Consider the following 24,494-nt stretch of genomic DNA (forward strand, 5'->3'; position numbering starts at 1 on the left):
GAGATCTCTTCCAACTCTTTGATTCTATGATTCTATTCTATGATTCTATCAAATGGTCTTTTTCCCTCTCTTTCGTCTCCATTCAGCTGACGCGGAAGAACTACATTGTGAAGAACCTGAAGCGCTTTCGGAAGCAGTTGGAGAGAGAAGCCGGGAAGCTGGAGGCGGTGAAGTGCGACTTCTTCCCCAAAACCTTCGAGATGCCCTCCGAGTATCACTTGTTTGTAGAAGAGTTTCGCAAGAACCCCGGTATCACCTGGATCATGAAACCGGTAAGAGAAGGGCAGGTGATAGGAAAACGGAATGGGACCACCCGATAACGGCTCAGACAAAATAGATCTATCAGTGGAAACATTTAATACAGCATTTCTCAACCTGTGGGGGGGGGGCAGTCATGAGGGGGTGTCAGAGGTCACCAAAAACCATTAGAAAACACTGTATATTATGTTGGTCATGGGGGTTTTGTGTGGGAAATTTGGCCCAATTCTATCATTGGTGGGGTTCAAGGGGCTTTTTGATTGTAGGTGAACTATGAATCCCAGTATAATGTTGTTGTTCATTTGTTCAGTCGTCTCCGACTCTTCGTGACCTCATGGACCAGCCCATGCCAGAGCTCCCTGTCGGCCGTCACCACCCCCAGCTCCTTCAAGGTCAGTCCAGTCACTTCAAGGATGCCATCCATCCATCTTGCCCTTGGTCGGCCCCTCTTCCTTTTGCCTTCCACTTTCCCCAGTATAATAGGTGAGGGATTATTTGAAGGAATAAAATCCCTAAAAGGCAGAACACCTCTTCGAAAATGAATGTGGCTTCTGTGTTTTAAAAGCCCCAAAACAAAAAGCTGTAAGGAAAGTTGGAACGAAAACCTTTTGAAGGAACCTTCTGGCCGCCACCAGAATTAATAGCACTGAGAAGCCCTTGGCTTACTGGAATCATCTTAGGCCCGAAGGCGACTCAGGGCGGTATACACAGTCGGCACAATTGGATGCCGAAACAAAATGCATACATTAATAAAGCAAAAACATCGAGTGCAATTAAACATAAACGACAGTGCATAATAAACAATTTAAAAAGAAACTATGTCTTCTCGTTCAAATCTTCATCCGTTACATTGCCTTGGCCGTTCCTGGGTCAGTTTCCAACTCTAGTTTGTTTACTCCGGGGTTTCGAATGCTTGCTCGAAGAGCCAAGTTTTTACTCTTTTTTGGAAAGTCAGGAGGAAGGGTAAGCGCAGAAGACGCTTCCTTCTTGGGAGGAGAGCAATGTCCAATCTCAATAAAAGAGTAAAGAGTAGAGACATCAGACTGGCAACAAAGATCCATTGCCTAGTCAAAGCCATGGTATTCCCTGTAGTCACCTACGGAGGTGAGAGCTGGACCTTAGGGAAGGCTGAGCCAAGGAAGATAGATGCTTTTGAGCTGTGGTGTTGGAGGAAAGTTCTGAGAGTGCCTTGGACTGCGAGAAGATCCAACCAGTCCATCCTCCAGGAAAGAAAGCCCGGCTGCTCATTGGAGGGAAGGAGACTAGAGACAAAGATGAAGTATTTTGGCCACATCATGAGGAGACAGCAAAGCCTAGAGAAGACAATGATGCTGGGGAAAGTGGAAGGCAAAAGGAAGAGGGGCTGACCAAGGGCAAGATGGATGGATGGCATCCTTGAAGTGACCGGACTGACCTTGAAGGAGCTGGGGGTGGTGACGGCCGACACGGAGCTGCTCATTGGAGGGAAGGATACTAGAGACAAAGTGGAAGTCCTTTGGCCACATCATGAGGAGACAGCAAAGCCTAGAGAAGACAATCATGCTGGGGAAAGTGGAAGGCAAAAGGAAGAGGTGCCGACCAAGAGGCAAGATGGATGGATGGCATCCTTGAAGTGACTGGACTGACCTTGAAGGAGCTGGGGGTGGTGACGACCGACAGGGAGCTCTGGCGTGGGCTGGTCCATGAGGTCACGAAGAGTCGGAGACGACTGAACGAATGGAGGGAGGGGACTGATCTAATATCCCTAGGGAGGGAGTTCCACAGCCGGGGGGCCACCACAGAGAAGGCCCTGTCTCTCGTCCCCGCCAGACGTGCCTGCAAAGCAGCCGGGATCGAGAGCAGGGCCTCCCCAGACGATCTTAAGTTCCGGGGGGGGGGGGGGCAGGTTCGTAGGAAGAGATGCATTCAGATAGATAGACTGGGCCAGAACCGTTTAGGACTTTATAGGCTAAAGCCAGCACTGTGAATTGATGTATTGTCGAAGGCTTTCATGGCCGGAATCCATGGGTTGTTGTAGGTTTTTCCGGGCTATATGGCCATGTTATGGAGGCAATTTTTCTCCTGACATTTCGCCTGCATCTATGGCAAGCATCCTCAGAGGTAATGAGGTCTGTTGGGACTAGGAAAAATGGGTTTATATATCTGTGGAATGACCGGGGTGAGACAAAGGACTTTTGTTTGCTGGGGCTAGCTGTGAATGTTTCAGCTGATCACCTTGATTTGCATTCAATGGCTTGGCAGCGCCTGGGGGGAATCTTTTGTTGAAAGTGATTTCATGTGCCTGTTTGTTTCCCCTCTGTTGTTTTGCTGCTGTAATTTTTGAATTTTTTAATACTGGTAGCCAGATTTTGTTCATTTTCATGGTTTCTTCCTTTCTGTTGAAATTGTCCACATGCTTGTGGATTTCAATGGCTTCTCTGTGTAGCCTGACATGGTGGTTGTGAGAGTGGTCCAGCATTTCTGTGTTCTCAAGTAATATGCTGTGTCCAGGCTGGTTCATCAGGTCCTCTGCTATGGCTGACTTCTCTGGTTGGAGTAGTCTGCAGAGCCTTTCATGTTCCTTGATGCGTGTCTGGGCGCTGCGTTTGGTGGTCCCTATGTAGACTTGTCCACAGCTGCATGGTATACGGTAGACTCCTGCAGAGGTGAGAGGATCCCTCTTGTCCTTTGCTGAATGTAGCATTGGTTGGATTTTCTTGGTGGGTTTGTAGATTGTTTGTATGTTGTGTTTCCTCATCAGCTTCCCTATGCGGTCAGTGGTTCCCTTGATGTATGGCAGGAACACTTTTCCTCTGGGTGGATCTTCATCTTTACTCTTGTGGCTTGTTCTTGGTCTTGCAGCTCTTCTGATGTCTGAGGTGGAGTCTCCATTGGCCTGGAGAGCCCAGTTGAGGTGGTTCAGTTCATCTTGGAGGAGGTGGGGTTCACAGATTCTTTTTGCACGGTTTGCCAAGGCTTTAATGGCGCTTCTTTTTTGACTTGGGTGATGGTTGGAGTTGTTATGTAGATATCTATCTCTGTGTGTGGGGTTTCTGTAGACGGTGTGACCCAATTGTTGATCTGGTTTGCGGATGACTAGGACATCTAGAAAAGGCAGTCTTCCTTTTCTTTTTCCATTGTGAATTGGATTTTTGTGTGGATGCTGTTAAGATGGTCCAGGAACCTGTTGAGTTCTTCAAATGGTGAAGGTGTCATCCACATATCTGAACCATAGAGTGGGCTTTTCGGTTGCTGGACCATTTGAAGCTTCCGGGCCGTCTTCAGAGGCAACCCCACGTAGAGCGTGTTGCAGTAATCTATATGGGATGTAACCAGAGCGTGGACTACCATGGCCAAGTCAGTCTTCCCAAGGAATTCATTTCCAAATCGCACCACCGGCACACCCTACATCCGAAACTAGTTTTGAACCATTTTTGTTTGATCAACCAAGCCTACTGCCTACCCCTTCTATAGCCACCTTGAATCTCATTAAGAGAGACAATAGGACACCATCGTCATCATTACCATCATCATTATTCCCTTCATCCACCCATTTTTCTCATCCCTCCTTTCTCTATGGGACCAGTCCCTGTTCTGCATGGCTTTCCTCTCTTTTGCAACTCTTTCTCTTAGGGCAACACAGCAGCAGTGATGATTGTTTGGCGGGATATATTGGAGCCATAAAATGTGGATTTTCAATCTGCTGAATTTACAGCTCCCTGCCATTAAACGCTGCCTAATCCTGACGAGAAAAGCAGTGACTTCATCTGCTCCCGAAAGGCCATCCTATAAATCGACAGTGGGAAAAGGGTCTAAACAAGCCTTTCATATTCATTGTAACTCATTTTGAGATTCCTCCTTCCTGACCCCCGAGGAAAGGGCAGCCGGAATAAATGCAAATCAATTAACCAGAATGCAAGACGGATTCGATTCCTGCCTCTGCCTCCTTCCAAGGCTTCTGCAACCTGCATCCTTCCACCTGTCAGCGCGATGTTGATAATTGCAACCTGTTTAATACGCTCTCATTTAGCGCATCCCCATTTTCTCCCAATGTTAATTGAGGATGTGGGCCCAAATCGGCTTTAATGCAAGGTTCCTTGCTGGCAATTAACACAAATTATCATTTGTAGACTTAGATAATCGCTGGCTGCTATCCTCTTGGCAGTAATTCAGAGGCTCGTTTGCATAATTGCCTCCCATTCCCTTCCTCGGAAGCCCACCCCTTCTTGGCGGGCAAGGCAAAGCGGCGCAAGCGGGTGGCTGATGCCCATTTTCCTCTGCCCAGCAAAGGGCCCGTCCTGCAGTGCGCTTCACAGATGGGTCTGGAGGCAATTACGCGCCGCCGTGGTGCAGCGTGCATGATGCTAAATGGCTCTCCTCATCTGGCTTTGGCAGCAAAGCCTTCCCCGGGAGATGCACAACATCTTGCCAGCTCCATTTTCCCGGCTTCCATAGAGAGACGGCTGAGAAGAATCAATTATAACAGCCAACAAAATCCTCATTCTCTTTTGATCTTCAGGAAGGGCATACAAAACACCGGGTCATAGGAGCAACGAGTAAACAATGACAGAAAATGTGCGGGACTATGCTTAGGCAGGAAAATGAAATGCACAGATATAGGATGGGTGAGACCTGGTTTGGAAAGGGTCTTTGGGGACCGTAAACTGAACATGAGCCAAGAACCAAGCCAATGCAAATCTAAGCAGCATCAATAGGAGTCCAGAGTCTAGAGATGGAGGGAAACCATATTACCACTCATTCTATTGTGCTCTTCTGGTCGCTTTATTGCTCAAGCAGGGAGCTTTGAGATGGTTGAACAGAAGCTCTCCGAAGCTCTAGGTGCTCTTACTGCCTATTACAGGGGAAACCAGCTGATCCCCAACCCATCTAAAACACAGACATGTGCCTTTCATCTCAAGAACAGACACGGATCCCAAGCTCTGAGGATGACCTGGGAAGGAATCCCACTGGAGCATTGCAGCACACTCAAATACCTGGGAGTCACTCTGGACTGTGCTCTGACCTACAAGAAGCACTGCCTGAACATCAAGCAAAAGGTGGGTGCTAGAAACAATATCATACGAAAGCTGACTGGCACAACCTGGGGATCACAACCAGACACAGTGAAGATATCTGCCCTTGAGCTATGCTACTCCGCATGCCCAGTGTGAAACACATCTCACCACACTAAAACAGTAGATGTGGCTCTTAATGAGACATGCCACATTATCATGGGGTGTCTGCGCCCTACACCACTGGAGAAATTACACTGTCTAGCCGGTATCGCACCACCTGACATCCTCCGGGAAGTGGCAGCCAATAGTGAAAGGACCAAGGCAGTGACATCTCCAGCTCATCCCCTGTTTGGGTATCAGCCAGCACGACCTAAATCTAGAAATAGTTTTCTAAGATCTACAGAGACACTCGCTGGAACATCTCAGCAAGCGAGAGTCCAAAAGTGGCAGGCTCAAACCCAGAACCTCAACCAATGGCTGATACCAAATGAGAGACTCCCCCCTGGGCACACTGAAGACGGGGCGACTTGGAAGGTGCTGAACAGACTGCGCTCTGGCACCATGAGATGCAGAGCCAACCTTAAGAAATGGGGCCAAAAAGTGGAGTCCACGACATGTGAGTGTGGAGAAGAGCAAACTACAGACCACCTGCTGCAATGCAACCTGATCCCTGCCACATGCACAAGGGAGGAGGACCTCCTTGCAGCATCGCCAGAGGCACTCCAAGGGGCCAGATACTGGTCAAAGGACATTTAATCAACTACCAAACTCACACATTTTGTATTTTTTCTGTTTGTTTGTTTGTTTTGTTCTGTTAGAAATGTAATACAATTGACTGGTTGCCCTGACACGACAAATAAATAAATAAATATTCTGCTCTATTCTGAAATGACCCTGTGGACAAAGCAATTCAAGAAGGCATGTGTCCAAAGAAGAGTGACAAAAATGATAAAAAGTCTGAAGTAGTTGCTTAGGGAGCTGGGTATGTTTAAATATTTGAAAGGATGATGATGATTACTATTATTATTGTTATTGTTATTACTAGCCGTCACCTGCCACATGTTACTGTGGCCCAGTCTGTGTATAAGTCTTTTGTGTGTGTATATGTGTGTATATATGTGTACTTACTTAGGCGATTCCTTGTTGTCCGAGTAGAATTGTCGGAACCCAGATGCCTTAAAGAGCCAGACACAGGAGTATGTGTTGCAACCCAGAGCAGGAAACTGGACCCTCAGACAACAATCCACCACACTTGACTCTAGGAAAACAATCATTTTTTATTGATGAAAGATGAATACAAAATAGAGGAAAAATGCAAAGGTAAAAAGTCACAGTAAAAATCAGCAACAAGAAATGTCCATAAACAAGATCATAAAACCCACAGCATAACTGCTGAATCCTGAAAACTGTTAGCAATCCATTAACCGTACTTGGAACAACTAGAAAACTTCCGAGGAACAAGGCCACTTGAATCAGGAGACCTGCAAAAGCTTGCACATGAATCTGGAACGATGCCTGGTCTGAAGCTGCATTCAGGCCAGGCATACTTAAAGCCGAGAAATCTATTGCGAGACACGCCTGATGTTTTTGTTCGCATTTCTCTCAATCTGGCTGACCTACGTAAACTTTGTGCTTCTCCCCAGCTCTGCCAAATCTGCCCCCGCCTATCCTCATTAGGCAGACCAGGTGTCAGATTCTCTGGAGAACTAAGGCTGGGAGGAAAAGGGAGTGAAACTTCTCCGCTCGGCTCGGAATGCATGTTCTCATGGGAATTTTGATTCCAAGGCTGTAGGATTTTCACTACTCAAACCATCATCATCTAAATTGGCCTCAGAATTCACATTGGCATCTACATTGGCATCAGGGAATACAATCAGAGAATCAGGTTCAGGTTCAGGTTCACACACAGGCTGAACCCCAACAGTATGTCCAAAACAATGGTTTATTAAAGCAAAGTAAACAGGACTCAGAGACACTTACTTCAGTGCCTCTGGTCAAAACTCAAAGTTTGCAGCAATTTGCAGTTTGAAAAACACACTTGAAAAATAAACCAGATTAAACTGGCAAAAAAATCCGGATTAAATAAGAGTTCTTCCAAAACACGCCAAAATCACACAGTTCAAAGATAATAAGCAAACAAAGAGCCATGAAGAGAAGCTGTTGTCCAGAAACAGTCCAAAGTTGAGGAAATCCCAGTCGAAAATTCCAAAGTCCAAAAGGCAGCAGCATCGTCAAAAACAGTCCGAAGTCAAGGAGAGGAGAAATCCGTACTTACGAGAATCCAAGCTGGTCAGTACACAAAGCAAAACAGCAACCTGCAGATCCAAACCCAACAGGAAAGCGCCAGCGACAAGACCCAAGGCACGAAACCAACACTTTGCCTACTGCAAAGTTCTACCATTCCAGTGCCTTCATTTATCTTACAACTCATCATCTGATGGTGAGCTGCCCTCCACCCCATCCTCATCACTCTCAGCTGGCTTATAGGGCTGGGCGGTTTCGTTCGTTAATTTCGTAATTCGTTATTAATTCGTTATTTTTTTGATAACAAAGCGATATTGAACCATTCAGGAGCAACTAAAAAATGAAACGAATTTTTCCAATTCGTTTCGTAATTGTTTCAGAATTGTTTCGTAATTGTTTCGAAATTGTTTCGTTATTATTTCGTTATTATTTCCGTATGTCTGGTGCAAGTTTTATAGTCGTTGTTTGTTTTATCAGTGATAAAAAAAATTATCACACCAACAGTCAACCACAGAGGGAGAGGGAAGCTTCAGAAGTTCCCCCTGTCCCATTTGGAGGGTTTTTTAGCGCATTGCGCAATCGCGTCCACCATTAACGAATCGATTCGTTATTGTTTCGAAATTGTTTCGTAATTTCCGAAATTTCGTAAATATCGAACTTTTTAAAAGAAAAATTTCGGAATTCTTTTAAATAACGAAACGCAAAAAACCCCTAAAAACGAATCGAGTTTAGAAACAAATTTTTTCGTGGTTGGACAGCCCTACTGGCTTAGCTTCTACAGCTGAACGCCAACACCCATCCCTCCAACTCTTCCACCCCTTGTCAAGACTTATTTATTTTATTTCATTTATTTCAGAGTTTTATATACCGACCTTCTCACCTCTTTTGAGGGACTCAGACCGGTTTCCAACCATAAAAACACATACAATCGGTAAAAACATCATAGTTCATATTAAAATAACACATTAAAACAACAAATATAGGTCTCCCCATGATTCCACAGTATCACCTGATTGCCAATCCCCGCCACCAGAAACCCCCGCAAAAGTGTCACTGGACGTTGGTTGAGTACACACATTCCGAATCTCCTGTACCTTGGTCCAATCCAGTGGTTCCTCTTCATCCTCACTACTCCCAGACCCATCATTCCCAGAAAAACCCATGAAATCCTCTTCCTCAGTGGGAGCAGTAAGTATGTCCCGGATCTTCTTTCTCTGATGTTCCTCGTCTGACTCCTGCTCTCGAGTAATCCTCTTAATGCCTCTATTCCCATCTGAATCTCCTTCCTCCTCCTCTCTCATTTCACTCTAGGAGAAACCTTCAAAGGATTCTTCATCAGTGGGTGACATAAGTATCTCCCGGATTCTCTTCCTTTGTTGCTCCTCATCTATCACCTGGGCGCCCCATTTCCCTCCTCTACCACTCCTACTACCAGTTGCAACATTGCCAGCAGACTCTACTACAACAAGGATAGTCTTCCAAGATCAGTATACTGGTGGGTCTGTAGGTGACTGTGGAGCCTTATTCTTGATCTGCATCTTCTCCCACAATAAGGGCATTGGTTTCCAGGGGGAAGGCAGTCTTGGTTGGAGTTGACTTGACATGCCTTCCTCTTGGCATGTTTCTTTCACTCTCCATTCATGCCTCTTCAAATTCTGCAGCACTGCTGGTCACAGCTGACCTCCAGCTGAAGCGCTCACAGGCCAGGGCTTCCCAGTTCTCAGTGTCTATGCCAGAGTTTTTAAGGTTGGCTTTTAGCCCATCTTTACATCTCTTTTTCTGTCCACCAACATTCCGTTTTCTATTCTTGAGTTCGGAGTAGAGCAACTGCTTTGGGAGATGTTGGTCAGGCATCCGGACAACGTAGCCGGTCCAGCAGAGTTGATGGCGGAGGACCATCGCTTCAGTGCTGGTGGTCTTTGCTTCTTCCAGCACGCTGATATTTTTCCTCCTGTTTTCCCAAGAGATTTGTTGGATTTTCCGGATTTTCCATCGTTGATGGAAGTGTTCCAGGAGTTGCATGTGACATCTGTAGACAGTCCATGTCTCGCAGGCATATAGCAGGATTGGGAGGACAATAGCTTTATAGACAAGCACCTTGGTATCCCTGCGGATGTCCCTGGTATTAATATTATATATTAATATATAATATTATATATCAACGTATAATATTATTTTATATAGATATAAATATTAATAATATGCTGTAATATAAAATAATAATATATAAAAATAATATTATTATATTACATATAATACTACTCCCAAATGTCAAGATTCTATTTTCCCCAAACTCCGCCAGTGTTCATATTTGAGCATATTGAGTATTCGTGTAGAGTTTGGTCCAGATCCATCATTGTTTGAGTCTCCAGTGCTCTCTGGATATAGATGAACTACAACTCCCAAACTCTAGGTCAATACCAACCAAACCCTTCGGGTGTTTTCTGTTGGTCATGGGAGTCCTTTGTGCTAAGTTTGGCCCAATTTCATCATTGGCGTTCAGAATGGTCTTTGATTGTAGGTGAACTATAAATCCCAGCAACTACAAATGACAAAATCAAATTTTTGAGTGTAGGACATACATTGGGTTGTTAGGTGTCTTGTGTCCAAATTTGATGTCAATTCGTCTAGTGGTTTTTGAGTTATGTTAATCCCACAAACGAACATTACTTTTTTTATTTATATAGATTATCATGTTTATATATAGGAGGCCCCAGTGGCGCAGTGGGTTAAACCCCTGTGCTGGCAGGACTGAAGATTGACAGGTTGGAGGTTCGAATCTGGGGAGAGCACGAATGAGCTCCCTCTGTCAGCTCCAGCTCCCCATGTGGGGACATGAGAGAAGCCTCCTACAAGGATATTTTTTTTTTGTCGTGTCAGGAGCTCCTGTTGTGAGAGAATTGGCCGTCTTCAAGGACGTTGCCCAGGGGATGCCAGGATGATTTGATGTTTTATCATCTTTGTGGGAGGCTTCTCTCATGTCCCCGCATGGGGAGCTGGAGCTGATAGAGGGAGCTCATCCACCTCTCCCTGGATTCGAACCTGCGACATGTCAGTCTTCAGTCCTGCAGGCACAGGGCTTTAACCCACTGCGCCACCGGATGCTAAAACATCAAAACATCCTGGCATCCCCTGTGCAACGTCCTTGCAGACAGCCAATTCTCTCACACCAGAAGTGACTTGCAGTTTCTCAAGTTGCTCCTGATACAATTTTTTTTATCTATACCCTGCTTTTTTCTCTCCACAAGGAGAGAATACAGATTTTCTGATGGTCTTTGGTGACCCCTCTGACACCCCCCTTGTGACCCAACCTCCAGGTTGCAAAATGCTACCCTAACCCCAACCAATGTTGAAGGAGGCCTGTATTGAGAAGCACACTTCCCTACAGTGTCCCCGGTGGGTCACACCACTTTGTGGGTCAGTGCTTTTTGCTCCTTTCTCTTCTCATCTCCGCTTCGGTGCCAGTGCTGAGTTTGTGGATGCTTCCAAACAGCTGCCACTTAAATGAAGGAGGGAGCGTGGGGAAGGATCTCATGAAAGAGCCTGCAGTAAAAATATTTCTTTCTTTGCCTTACAAAGTGTTCTGCTGGGGAGAAATACGTGGGTCTTAAAACCGGGCAGGTAATATACGAGCCTGAGCCAGAAGCGTTTTAACAGCCCTGTATCTCACTTCCCGCAAGCCTCCGAAAGCTGGCTTTTATCACTTGGGGGAACTGGGATTCCAGGGCTTCAGAACCACTTTCAAGAAGGCTTTTGACAGATTGGTAGCATTGCAGGGCACAGGCCCTGAATCCGTGGGAGGGCAGACCACCCCGAAGCATGGCAGGCTGCTCACAGACAATGGCAGTCAGAAACACACAAATATAGAGTCATGGAGTTGGAAGAGACCCCAAGGACCACCCAGTCCTACCTTTCTACCAAGCAGGAAGACACAATCTAAGGCCCCCTGACAGATGTCCATCCAGCCTCTGCTTAAAAGTCTCCAGAAAAGGAAGGAGACTCCATTGGACTCCCAGGCAGCACGTTCCACTGTTGAACAGTTCAGTCTCCTTTCTCTGAGCACTTCCTTTCTTGTGTATTTCCTTCTTGAATTGTGTTTACCGGAACTGGACACAGTCTTATTCCAGGTAAAGAGTTCTGACCAAAGCAGACCTCTTTACCTGGATCTGAACACCAGACCCCTATTGATGGAACCTAGAACCGCATTGACTTTTTTAGCTGCAGCATCACACTGTTGGCTCACGTTCAGCTTGTGGCCTATTAAGACTCCTAGTTTCTGTTCACATGTACTATTGTCAAGCAAAATGTCACCCATCCTATATATCTGCCTTTTTTCTGCCTTAGTATAATGCCATACATTTTTCCTATTCATTAGGAATATGATGATCAGAGCTGTTCCTCAGAACAGACTGCTTCAAAAAGTGGTAGACTTCTTTGGAGGTCTTCAGGTAGAGGTTGGCCATCTTTCGGAAGTGCTTTAGCTATGTCTTCCTGCAGGGTAGGGGGTTGGTCTACATGCCCTTTGTAGTCCCACCCAACTCTATGTGATTCTGACTGTCGGAAGGAGCATGGAATTGCCTTTTGGGTTCACTGTTGGCATCCCTGGGGTGACCAAACAGTAGGTGGATAGCATTGCTCCTTTGTTAATATTATTTTCAGATCCAGGGGTTCTTCAAGGGTAACTCCATGTGAAAACTTTCCCAAACAGTAACAAGAGCAAGAGGAAAGTTCTGCCCGAAATGTGGAAGAGACAAACGTGTATGGTTACGGGCAGCAGTGCCGTAAAGATTTTACTGGCTCTCCTCTGGGATGGCCAGCATAACTCACCCCAGGCAGCGCCACTCATGAGTAATGCCGCCATCCCAAATCGGTGGCCATAAAACCTTTATATCACGGCAGACCATCAAGCATTCCTTTTTTATGTTGCTAAATAAAACAGCATCGTCAGCTTTAGGACTGGCGTGGGGAGCGGGCAGCACTGATAGATGCCGCTGGAAAGTTGGGGCCGGGTGATTTTGGGACAAACCGGGTTCCTCTTCTGCACCATTTCTCCCCAAGAGCTCAAGGTTTTTCCTAAGGTCTTCATTAAGGGGACTCAGGAAAGTGCCTCCAGTTAATAGTAGCTTGTTTTTTTAAATGGTAATTGTCCCCAAACTTTTGGAAAGAGATGCGGAGGTTGCCTCTGGGTTGGAGGTATCCTTTCTGCAAGCAACGTCTTGCATCTCTCCAAACTATAATCATCAGGACAGCACCATAAAGACAGATGAAGTGTTACTTGCAGAATTATTTCTATTGTTGTTATTATTATTATTATTATTATTATTTTGATTTATATGCTGCTTTTTTTCTCATCTCGAGGCTCAAAACAGCAAACAGTGCTACAAACAGTTATGTTGTTGTTTACAAACAGTTTTGTTGTTGTTCAAACTACAAGAGAGGAGATTCCATCTGAACATTAGGAAGAACTTCCTGACAGAGCTGTTCAGCAATGGAACTCTCTGCCCCAGAGTGTGGTGGAGGATCCTTCTTTGGAGGCTTTTAAACAGAGGCTGGATTGCCATCTGTCAGGGGTGCTTTGAATGTAATATTCCTGCTTCTTGGCAGAATGGGGTTGGACTGGATGGTCCACGAGGTCTCTTCCAACTCTATGATTCTATGATTCTATTTGTTCAGTCCATGCCAGAGTTCTCTGTCGGCCATCACTACCTGCAGCTCCTTCAAGGTCCAGCCAGTCACTTCACGGATGCCATCCATCCATCTTGCCCTTGGTCAGCCCCTCTTCCTTTTTCCTCCAATTTTCCCAAGCATTATTGTCTTCTCCAAGCTTTCCTGTCTTCTTATTATGTGGCTAATGTACTTCATTTTTGCCTCTAATATCTTTCCCTCCAGTGAGTGAGTGAGAACATTATTTCCTGGAGGATGGACATGGTTGGATCTTCTTGCGCTCCAAGACACACTCAGAATTTTCCTCCAACACCACAGTTCAGAATCGTCTTTCTTCCTTTGCTCAGCCTTCCTTATGGTCCATCTCTCATATCAATTGGTTACTAATGGAAATAACTATGCGGCTCATGGTTGTCAGTGTGATATCTGTACTCTTCACTATTTTATCGTGATTGGTCTTTGCTCTCCTCCCAAGAAGGAAACGTCTCCTGATTTCCTGGCTGCACTCTGCATCTGCAGTCATCTTTGTCCTAGAAATACAAAGTCTGCCACTGCCTCCACTTTTTCTCTCTCTATTTGCTAGTTATCAATTTGTCTGGTTGCCATATAATCTTGGGGTTTCTTTTATGTTTAGCTGAAACCCAGCTTTTGCCCTTTCTTCTTTCCCCTTGGTGAGAAGGCTCCTCAGCTCCTCCTCGCTTTCAGCCATCAAAGTGGTATCATCTGCATATCTAAGGTTGTTAATGTTTCTTCCAGCAATTTTAACTTCTGCCTTGGATTTGCCAAGCCCCGCACATCGCATGATATGTTCTGCATACAAGTTGAATAGGTCGTGTGAGAGTAGACAGCTTTGCCATACTCCTTTCCCAGTCTTGATCCAGCCTGTTGTTCCATGGTCTGTTCTGACTGTTGCTATTTGGTTGTTATACAGATTCCTCAGGAGAGAGACAAGGTGGCTTGGGATGCCCATCCCACCAAGAACTTGCCACAATCTATTGTGATCCGAACAGTCAAAGGCTTCAGAATAGTCAATAAAACAGAAATAGATGCTTTTCTGAAACTCCCTGCCTTCCTCCATTATCCAGTACCACATACAAACAGTGCCCTATACAATTAAAATCTAAAGCATTAACCTGTAAAACAAAATTAAATCTAAAGCTAGCTACAAATGCTGCTGCAGGTAAAAAGCTGAGAACCCTGACCTCAAGAGTTTTTGATTGAATAAATTGAGCTCTATGCTTTCTTTAATTGACATCCCAGGTTAAATCTCCAGTTTAACTTTAAGGAAAACAACCAAGTAGTAGATGTTCAGAAAGTCTTTTTCCTCTGTCATTTCTTTTATGCAGATATTTTAGTTAGTTCTAATTGTCATAGCTATCTATCTATTGATTTATTATTGTGACTAAGTCATAGATCCATCTGCCTGTGAACTTCACTGAAATTCTAAATATCTGTTGTACTCCGGAGCAAGAACACCTCTGTCCTTAAACACCACACCAGCTTGGCTAAGTCAGCAAGCAGCTTATTGAAGAATATGTATAAGCAAAGCAATAAAAATGGTAAAAAACAGTATAGTAGAAAGATAAAAGATAGTCCATGAGCTTCAGGGCGCAAAGGTGAAACACGCGATCCAAAGGTATAAAATCCATAGAACAAGGCTGCGTGAAAATCCAATACACAGATCAGGATCCTGGCAAAACTTGGAACATGAAACTAGGAACACTTGGAAACGAGACCGTCACGAAATTCCAACGTTGACAATGAAATGGCAGGGAGAAGGTTTGAGGAAAAGAGACAAAAGAGAGTTCCTGAGGTCTGTAAAAGCATGTTTTTTCTCAGTTGGCCAACCAAATATGGACCCTGCTGGTAGTCCAGAAAACCGAGTACTAAACAAAAGAATTACCTTGGTTTATATACCCTTTAAAATAATATGCATGCATCATACAAGCATCACAATGTGCGCCACAAAATCCCACTCTTACATTGACTCCAATAGCATATTTTAACTTCAACACCTTCAATCTTCCATTAAGCAACTTTATCTAAAGAGCTGCTCATTAGTGGACCAAAGCACCAGAATGTCTGCTACTGGCCACTTGATAGCAAGAGCTTCCATCCATCTTGAGATAAGTCCTTCCTGAAGAAGCCTCTTGATAGCCAGGCTCATTAATCTTACGATAAGCCCTGCTTGGTACCAAAATGGAAGAGTCTCTTGAAATTTGCCAGAAGCCTTTAGACATTCCTTTCCTAGATCCTGGCCTCTCTGTGGCATCTAATTTGCCCAAGTGAAGTAAGTTCATGCATACATACATCTCCCTCTGTATTTTCATGTATTTTCTAATTCCTATTTCTAATATGGTTACATCCAATATATATTTTCCAATATATGTATCATGTATTTTCATCATGCCTTCATCAACAAGATTCAGCTAACTCTTTCCCTTGTATCAATGTAAAGTTTTTCCTGACCCCAGAACTGAAAGGAAAGCATTTCTCTTGCCCTTACAACCAGATAAGGATTTCTTATCTCTCTCTTCCTGCAGATGAATTGACCTTCGTTGTGCCTGAGAACTTTGTCTCTGTTTAGAAAAGTCTTGCTTTCTATCTTCACTCTCATTAAATTCTGCACCTGACAAATCATCCTCAGAAGAGAGTTGTTTCTCAGAGAAAGATTGTTGAAAGCCTCTCCCAGGAATGTGACCTTGTGAATCTGCAGGAGAAACACTCTGATCATGAGGCACCTCGGGCCTCTCGCCCAGGGAAACCCTCATCCCCAGTGCCAACAGACCCAGGCCCAGAAAAACCTTCAGCCCATTACCATCATGAACATCAGACACAGTCACAGGTTGAACTACAACAATATCATGAAATTAAATGATTAAATTGGAATAAATCCTAGTCTCCAGATACCTAATGCAACACTCAGTGCAGTACACTATGCACAAAGATGCAAGTCTTCAGATTTCTGGCCATAATTCCTATGCAATTCTTCTTGATAGTTAGAATTTCCATGTGGTGCACAGGCAAATGGGTCTATTACTTAGACAAAATAGTACAGTGATAGATCGCCGTGCATGAGAACTTGAGCTAGGAGGTGCCAGTCTGCATTGGCAGAGCTCCATGAGCATTGGCACACTCTTCCCAATGTCTTGCTACCCTTCTTCACAATTCGTGAGCAGCATTTCTTGGCCCTTCTGTTCTGTAGCTAAGTGTGTACTTAACATCATGCCATGAAGACTGTGATAGAGGATTCTGGCCATTTCAGCTATCCAAATATTATTCAACTGAGCTTCACCCAGTCTAAGTAAAATAGGTCATACTACACTCAATAGGGGAGCCCTTGGCAGAAAGAATAAGAGAGTTTCCAGGGCTGCAATTCCAAAAATATTAGGAAACCAATATAGTCTTACATTTTGAGGCAGTGATGCTCATGATGATCTGAGATGAATGAAGGAGACAAACGTAAGACAGGTGTGAACTGTTTTCCCTTCCTTTTGCAGGTGGCACGCTCTCAAGGAAGAGGTATTTTTCTTTTCCGGAAACTCAAGGACGTGATCGACTGGAGGAAGGTGAGGTGCCTCCTCTTTCTCACCTCTCAGAAAAGCCCTTCAGGTGTTTTGGACTTCAACTCCCAAAACACCTGGAGAGAGGGCCAAAAGTTGCCCATGCCTGCCTTAAAGACTAATTTTGAGCTGAATGTGAGATATGATGGAAAGAAAAACCAACCTCAGCTTGAACCAGAGCTGCAGGAGGGCCAAATGGAAGTATGAACAGTTATTTGAAGAATGTATTGTCGAAGGCTTTCATGGCTGGAATCACTGGGTTGTTGTAGGTTTTTTCGGGCTATATGGCCATGGTCTAGAGGCATTCTCTCCTGACGTTTTGCCTGCATCTATGGCAAGCATCCTCAGAGGTAGTGAGGTCTGTTGGAACTAGGAAAATGGGTTTATATATCTGTGGAATGACCAGGGTGAGACAAAGGACTCTTGTCTGTTGGAGCTAGGTGTGAATGTTTCGACTGACCACCTTGATTAGCATATAGTGGCTTGACAGTGCCTAGAGCAAACTTTTGTTGAGAGGTGATTAGATGTCCTTGTTTGTTTCCTCTCTGTTGTTGTGCTGTTGTAATTTCAGAGTTTTTTTTAATACTGGTAGCCAGATTTTGTTCGTTTTCATGGTTTCCTCCTTTCTGTTGAAATTGTATTTGAAGAATGTATTCTGAAGGACTTCCATTTAGTTACCTGAAAGTCATTCCAACCCTAGAGAATGGCACCGTACAGCATCTGGGCCCTGCTCTCGGTCGCACCACATTCGCAATTGCGTCTGGTGGGGATGAGAGACAAGGCCTTCTCGGTGGTGGCCCCTCGGTTATGGAACTCTCTCCCGATGAAGATTAGGTCTGCCCCTTCCCTCCTGACCTTCAGAAAGCTAGTGAAATCCTGGCTCTGGGAGATAGCATTCCCAGAATAATTGGTTGAGTCCAGCAGTAACCTAATAACTACTGACCACACTGACAGATTGAGTTGAACTTGATTCTGTCTTGGCGATTTGGCTTATATGTATTTATTTTGTTTGTATTTTAACTTATTGTGATTTTATGATGTTTTTAGTTGTATTTGTGCATTAATTTCTGCTGGTCTGAGTCCCTCTACGGAGGAAGAGAAGATCGGGATACAAAAGTTTTAAATAAATAATAAATAAATAACTAAATGATTTGCTCTGGAACACTTCCAGGGCTGGAACAATCAAGTGTTGCAAAAATCTAAAGATTGCTGCAATATAGAGGGATAGGTCAATCGATAGATTTATTTATTTCTCATGTCAGGGCAGCCAATCAATTATATTACATTTCTAACAGAACAAAGCAAACAAACAGAGAAAATACAGAATGTGTGAGTTTGGTAGTTGATTAAATGTCCTTTGACCAGTATCTGGCCACTTGGAGTGCCTCTGGTGTTGCTGCAAGAAGGTCCTCCATTGTGCATGTGGCAGGGTTCAGGGTGCATTGCAGCAGGTGGTCAGTGGTTTGCTCTTCTCCACACTCACATGTCGATTCCACTTTGTGGCCCCATTTCTGAAGGTTGGCTCTGCATCTCGTGGTGCCAGAGCGCAGTCTGTTCAGCGCCTTCCAAGTCGCCCAGTCTTCTGTGTGCCCAGGGGGGAGTTTCTCATTTGGTATCAGCCATTGGTTGAGGTTCTGGGTTTGAGCCTGCCACTTTTGGACTCTCGCTTGCGGAGGTGTTCCAGCGATTGTCTCTGTAGATCTTAGAAAACTATGTCTGGATTTAAGTCATTGACGTGCTGGCTGATACCCAAACAGGGGATGAGCTGGAGATGTATCTGCCTTGGTCCTTTCACTATTGGCTGCCACTTCCCGGTGGATGCCAGGTGGTGCAATACCGGCTAGACAGTGTAATTTCTCCAGTGGTGTAGGGCTCAGACACCCCGTGATAATGTGGCATGTCTCATGAAGAGCCACATCCACATTTTTAGTGTGGTGAGGTGTGTTCCACACTGGGCATGCATACTCAGCAGCAGAGTAGCACAGCGCAAGGGCAGATGTCTTCACTGTATCTGGTTGTGATCCCCAGGTTGTGCCAGTCAGCTTTCGTATGATATTGTTTCTAGCACCCACTTTTTGCTTGATGTTCATAGAAAACTATACCACCAGCTCTCCCTATCTACAGATACAACCATCCATGAAAAAATCCCAATAGGCAAAGCTTGATTTGCCATTTTACGTAAAGGATGCCATTATTGTATTGTCAAAGGTTTTCATGGCCAGAATCACTGGGTTGCTGTGAGTTTTTGGGGCTGTACAGCCTTGTTCCAGCAGCATTCTCTCCTAACAACACTCCACAGGTATATATATATACACTCCACTTGCCTCACTGCCAACAGAACCTCTGAAGTTGCCAGCAACAGATGTGGGCAAAACGCTAGGAGAGAATGCTGCTGGAACATGGGCTACAGCCTGAAAAACTCACAGTAACCTGATGCCATTATTCTGTGCCATTGCATAGAATGGGGCCTGAGCTTTCACAAATTTGGTATCAACGGGGTGATCCTGAAATCAGCAGATATCGAAGACCCATTGTACCTGCATCACAGAGGACTCTTATTATAGAGTTCACACTGAATCTGATCTCCACCCAAAACAGAGTAATCAACCAGATTTCGACAGCTTGATATTTATTTATTTTATTTATTTGCAGCTTTTATATTCCGCCCTTCTCCTCACCCCGCAGGGGACTCAGGGCGGATTACAGTGTACACATATATGGCCAACATTCAATGCCAATTTTAACATACAACATATACAGACATACACAGAGGCTATTTAACTTTTTCTGGCCGCCAGGGGAGCTGCCGCTTTAATCGTCCATCTGCGACGCTGATGAAGCACTTCCGCATTCCCCGCATGCTTCCCCGCTGGAATGCTTTGCTGGAGTCTTCTTTATGGCCTCATAAATCAGTTAATTTAGCCTCCCCACACTTTTTAAGGTGGTACCTTATTTTCCTACTTGACAGATGCAACTGTCTTTCGGGTTGCAAAGGTCGACAACAGGCTACACACAATTGGTTGGAAACCCACTCCAACCCGGGCTGGCTTCGAACTCATGACCTTTTGGTCACAGTGATCTTTAATGCACAAGCTTTGTTCTTCTGGATGTGAGCCAATTGCTGTATTTATTTTACAGGACGGTGGTCGCCTAGATGACCAGAAGGATGAAATCCCCGTAGAGAATTATGTGGCTCAGCGCTACATTGAGAACCCGTATTTAATAGGTGGTAAGCATGTGGATGGCTTGTCATGAAGGGGAGGAGATGGATCTAGTGTCTAGATCCACGGAAGTCATGCTACCCCTCTATTCTGCCTTGGTCAAACCACACCTGGAATCACACTGTGTCCAATTCTGGGCATCACAATTCAAGGGAGAGGTTGACTCTAAGCTGGAATGTGTCCAGAGGAGGGCAACTCAAAGGATCAAGGGTCTGGAGAACAAACTATGTGAGGAGCGGCTTAAAGAGCCAGGCATGTTTAGCCTGAAGAAGACGGGTGAAGGGAAGTTGTAGGGAGGAGGGAGTAAGCTTGTTTTCTGCTGCCCTGGAGACTAGGAACAATGGCTTCAAACTACAGGAAAGGAGATTCCACCTGAACATTAGGGCAGAACTTCCTGACTGTGGAGTTGTAGTTCACCTACAATCAAAGAACATTCTGAACTCCACCATAGAATCATAGAATCAAAGAGTTGGAAGAGACCTCATAGGCCATCATCCAGTCCAACCCCATTCTGCCAAGAAGCAGGAATATTGCATTCAGATCACCCCTGACAGATGGCCATCCAGCCTCTGTTTAAAAGCTTCCAAAGAAGGAGCCTCCGCCACACTCTGGGGCAGAGAGTTCCACTGCTGAACGGCTCTCACAGTCAGGAAGTTCTTCCTCATGTTCAGATGGAATCTCCTCTCTTGTAGTTGGAAGCCATTGTTCCATGTCCTAGTCTCCAAGGCAGCAGAAAACAAGTGTGCTCCCTCCTCCCTGTGGCTTCCTCTCACATATTTATACATGGCTATCATATCTCCTCTCAGCCTTCTCTTCTTCAGGCTAAACATGCCCAGCTCCTTAAGCCGCTCCTCATAGGGCTTGTTCTCCAGACCCTTGATCATTTTAGTCGCCCTCCTCTGGACACATTCCAGCTTGTCAATATCTCTTTTAAATTGAGATGCCCAGAATTGGACACAATATTCCAGGTGTGGTCTAACCAAAGCGGAATAGAGCATGGGGAGCATGACTTCCCTAGATCTAGACACTATGCTCCTATTGATGCAGGCCAATGATGGAGTTGAACCAAACTTTGCACACAGAACTCCCATGACCAACAGAAAATACTGGAAGTGTTTGGAGGGCACTGACCTTGAGTTTTGGAATTGTAGTTCACCTACATCCAGAGAACACTGTGGACTCAAAGAATGTTGGAGCTGGACCAAACTTGGCACGAATATTCAATATGCCCAAATGTGAACACTGATGGAATTTGGGGGAAATAGACTTGAGATTGGAGCCCCCGGTGGCGCAGTGGGTTAAAGCACTGAGCTGCTGAGCTTGTTGATCAAAAGGTCACAGGTTCGATTCCGGGGAGCGGCTTGAGCTTCCGCTGTCAGCCCTAGCTTCTGCCAACCTAGCAGTTCAAAAACATGCAAATGTGAGTAGATCAATAGGTACCGCTCTGACGGGAAGGTAACGGCGCTCCATGCAGTCATGCCGGCCACATGACCTTGGAGGTGTCTACGGACAACGCCGGCTCTTCAGTTTAGAAATGGAGATGAGCACCACACCCCAGAGTCAGACATGACTGGACTTAATGTCAGGGGACAACCTTTACCTTTTAGACTTGGCATTGGGGAGTTGTATTTGCTAGGATGTATAGTTCCCTACAATGAAAGAGTATTCTGAACCCCACCAATGATAGAATTGGGCCAAACTTCCCACACAGAACATTCATGACCAACAGAAAATATTGTGTTTTCTGATGGTCTTTGCTGACCCCTTTGATACTCCCTGGCGACTCGGGTCCCGACCCCCAGGTTGAGAACCAATGGATTAGATGGCAATGTTTATTCTCTGTTGACCAATTGACAGTGTGGCCATTTTAAACTGTTATTCCAATGATTTCTTGCTGTTCACTTGATATGCTTTAAGTGGTTATGGAAAATTGGCAACTAGGGAAACATAACCAGGTTGTCATGATGGCGATGAAGGTGCTTTCCTCTGCTGTAGCCATTTTCTGATCAGCTTTGGGGTGATATTTCTTTGGTCTCATCATCATGATGCCATCAGTGCATATGCTGCTTTCCATTGCAATATGAAAAGCATTTGTGTGTGTGTGTGTGTCAGGAGCGACTTGAGAAACTGCAAGTCGCTTCTGTTGTGAGAGAATTGGCCATCTGCAAGGACGTTGCCCAGGGGACACCCGAATGATTTGATGTTTTCATCATCCTTGTGGGAGGCTTCTCTCATGTCCCTGCATGAGGAGCTGGAGCTGACAGAGGGAGCTCATCCGCCTCTCCCCGGATTCGAACCTGTGACCTGTTGGTCTTCAGTCCTGCTGGCACAGGGGTTTAACCCACTGCTTACATTACAAACGTAAGGCCATTCTGTGTTGCCGGAGTATAGGGAATCCATAGCGCATTGGTGCGGTGCTCTATAAAGCTGTCTCTCTTTGGTTCACAGGTCGGAAGTTTGACTTGAGGGTATATGTCCTCGTCATGTCGGTAAGTGTTAGTACCTGGCACCGCTAAACCCACAACCCCCAAACTTGGCCTATTGATGTGTTTAGCTGGTTTTACCATCACTATTTTTCCTCTTCCTCTTGCAGTATATCCCACTCAAAGCTTGGCTGTACCGGGATGGCTTTGCTCGGTTCTCCAACACACGCTTCACCTTGAATACCATTGATGACAATTGTATCCTAACTTGTGCTGTTTTCACAAAGGCTGGGTGAAAGAAGGAGTTGTTTTGGATACCAAATGCTTGAAGACTGTCCTTCTCAGGGCTGGGCTGGTTGGTTGAGGGCAATATGCCGATCTGAAATGGATAAATCTAAGATAAAGGTAGCCTTTATTCTACCCTGTGAGGGCCACTGAAGTCCACTATTGGCATTATACCTAATGTAACTCTATATCAGGCCCTCCAGGTGTTATAGACTTCAACTCCCACAATTCCTAACAGTCAGTAGACCACCTCATAGGAAATCTGCTACAAAACAGGAGCTTTTTTGTTGAGTTCCAGGGCCAAAGAAGCCGATGGCGAAGACAGAAGAACGGCCTGCCTCAGGGGAGCGTGCTTGCTCCATGAGTGTTCAACATTTACACAAATGACCAGCCACTGCCAGAAGGGACAGAAAGTTCCATCTATGCTGATGATCGTGCCATCACCTCTCAAGCAGTTAGCTTTGAGATGCTTGAAGAGAAGCTCTCCGAAGCAAGAGTCCAAAAGTGGCAGGCTCAAACCCAGAATCTCAATCAGTGGCTGATGCCAAAGGAGAGACTCCCCCCTGGGCACACAGAAAACTGAGCAACTTAGAAGGCGCTGAACAGACTGCGCTCTAGCACCACGAGATGCAGAGCCAACCTTAAGAAATGGGGCTACAAATTGGAATCCACGACATGCGAGTGTGGAGAAGAGCAAACCACTGACCACGTGATGCAATGCAGCCTGTGCCCTGCCACATGCACAATGGAGGACCTTCTTGCAGCAACACCAGAGGCACTCCAAGGGGCCAGAGACTGGTCAAAGGACATTTAATCAACTACCAAACTTGCAAACTTTGTGCTTTGTTTGTTTGTTTGTTAAAAAATGCAATACAACTGTTTGGTTTGCTCCTGACACGATAAATAAATAAATGCCAAGTTTTCAAACTTTGTGTTTTTTAAAAAATAGAATACAACTGTTTTGCTCCCGATACGATAAATAAAATATAAATAAAGTAGGCTGTTAGGAATTGTGGGAGTTGAAGTCCAAAACATTTGGAGGGCTCAGATTTGCCCATACCTTCCATATAGTCATGCTGGAAGACTTGAATGATGCGTGCATAGAATCATAGAGCTGGAAGAGACCTCATGGGCCATCCAGTCCAACCCCATTCTGCCAAGAAGCAGGAATATTGCATTCAAATCACCCCTGACAGATGGCCATCCAGCCTCTGTTTAAAAGCTTCCAAAGAAGGAGCCTCCACCACACTCCGGGGCAGAGAGTTCCACTGCTGAACGGCTCTCACAGTCAGGAAGTTCTTCCTAATGTTCAGATGGAATCTCCTCTCTTGTAGTTTGAAGCCATTGTTCCTTTGCGTCCTAGTCTCCATGGAAGCAGTAAACAAGCTTGCTCCTTCCTCCCTGTGGCTTCCTCTTACATATTTATACATGGCTATCATATCTCCTCTCAGCCTTCTCTTCTGCAGGGTAAACATGCCCAGCTTCTTAAGCCTCTCATCATAGGGCTTGTTCTCAAGACCCTTGATCATTTTGGTTGCCTTCCTCTGGAAATGTTGGAAATGCTATTGAGTCATTCTGGAGAAGTCTTCCCTATACATTTCTGACTCGTCAGTGGCTTTCCTGTGACTTTGGAACTCCCTGCCCAGTGAAGCCAGAATGGCCCTTTTCCTGCTGTGTTTTCCCATGCAAATACAGATTTCTTTTCTCTCTGTTTTCCATCAAACCACTGATGGATCTGAGACTATTTAGGCAGGAAGGAGGGTCAATGAAGTGGCATCTGGCATCTGGCGCTTACAGGGAGGCTGTTTTTGGAGCCAATTCTGCCTTCTGCTTGCCAAGATC

At 45.2% G+C, this 24,494-nt stretch overlaps 1 protein-coding gene across 1 annotated transcript in view; it reads left to right on the forward strand.

Moving 5' to 3' along the window:
• TTLL9 (tubulin tyrosine ligase like 9) overlaps positions 1–24,494 on the forward strand; it is a 73,569-nt gene that overhangs the window by 31,674 nt on the left and 17,401 nt on the right. The window contains exons 5-9 of the mRNA XM_060771835.2: positions 87–272; positions 16,661–16,729; positions 19,862–19,952; positions 22,393–22,433; positions 22,538–22,625. Of these exons, the coding sequence (XP_060627818.1) occupies positions 87–272; positions 16,661–16,729; positions 19,862–19,952; positions 22,393–22,433; positions 22,538–22,625 (475 nt within the window). The remainder of the gene's footprint in view (positions 1–86; positions 273–16,660; positions 16,730–19,861; positions 19,953–22,392; positions 22,434–22,537; positions 22,626–24,494) is intronic.

This window comes from Anolis sagrei, chromosome 4 (assembly GCF_037176765.1).
Source record: "Anolis sagrei isolate rAnoSag1 chromosome 4, rAnoSag1.mat, whole genome shotgun sequence".
Taxonomy (NCBI): Eukaryota; Metazoa; Chordata; class Lepidosauria; order Squamata; family Dactyloidae; genus Anolis; species Anolis sagrei.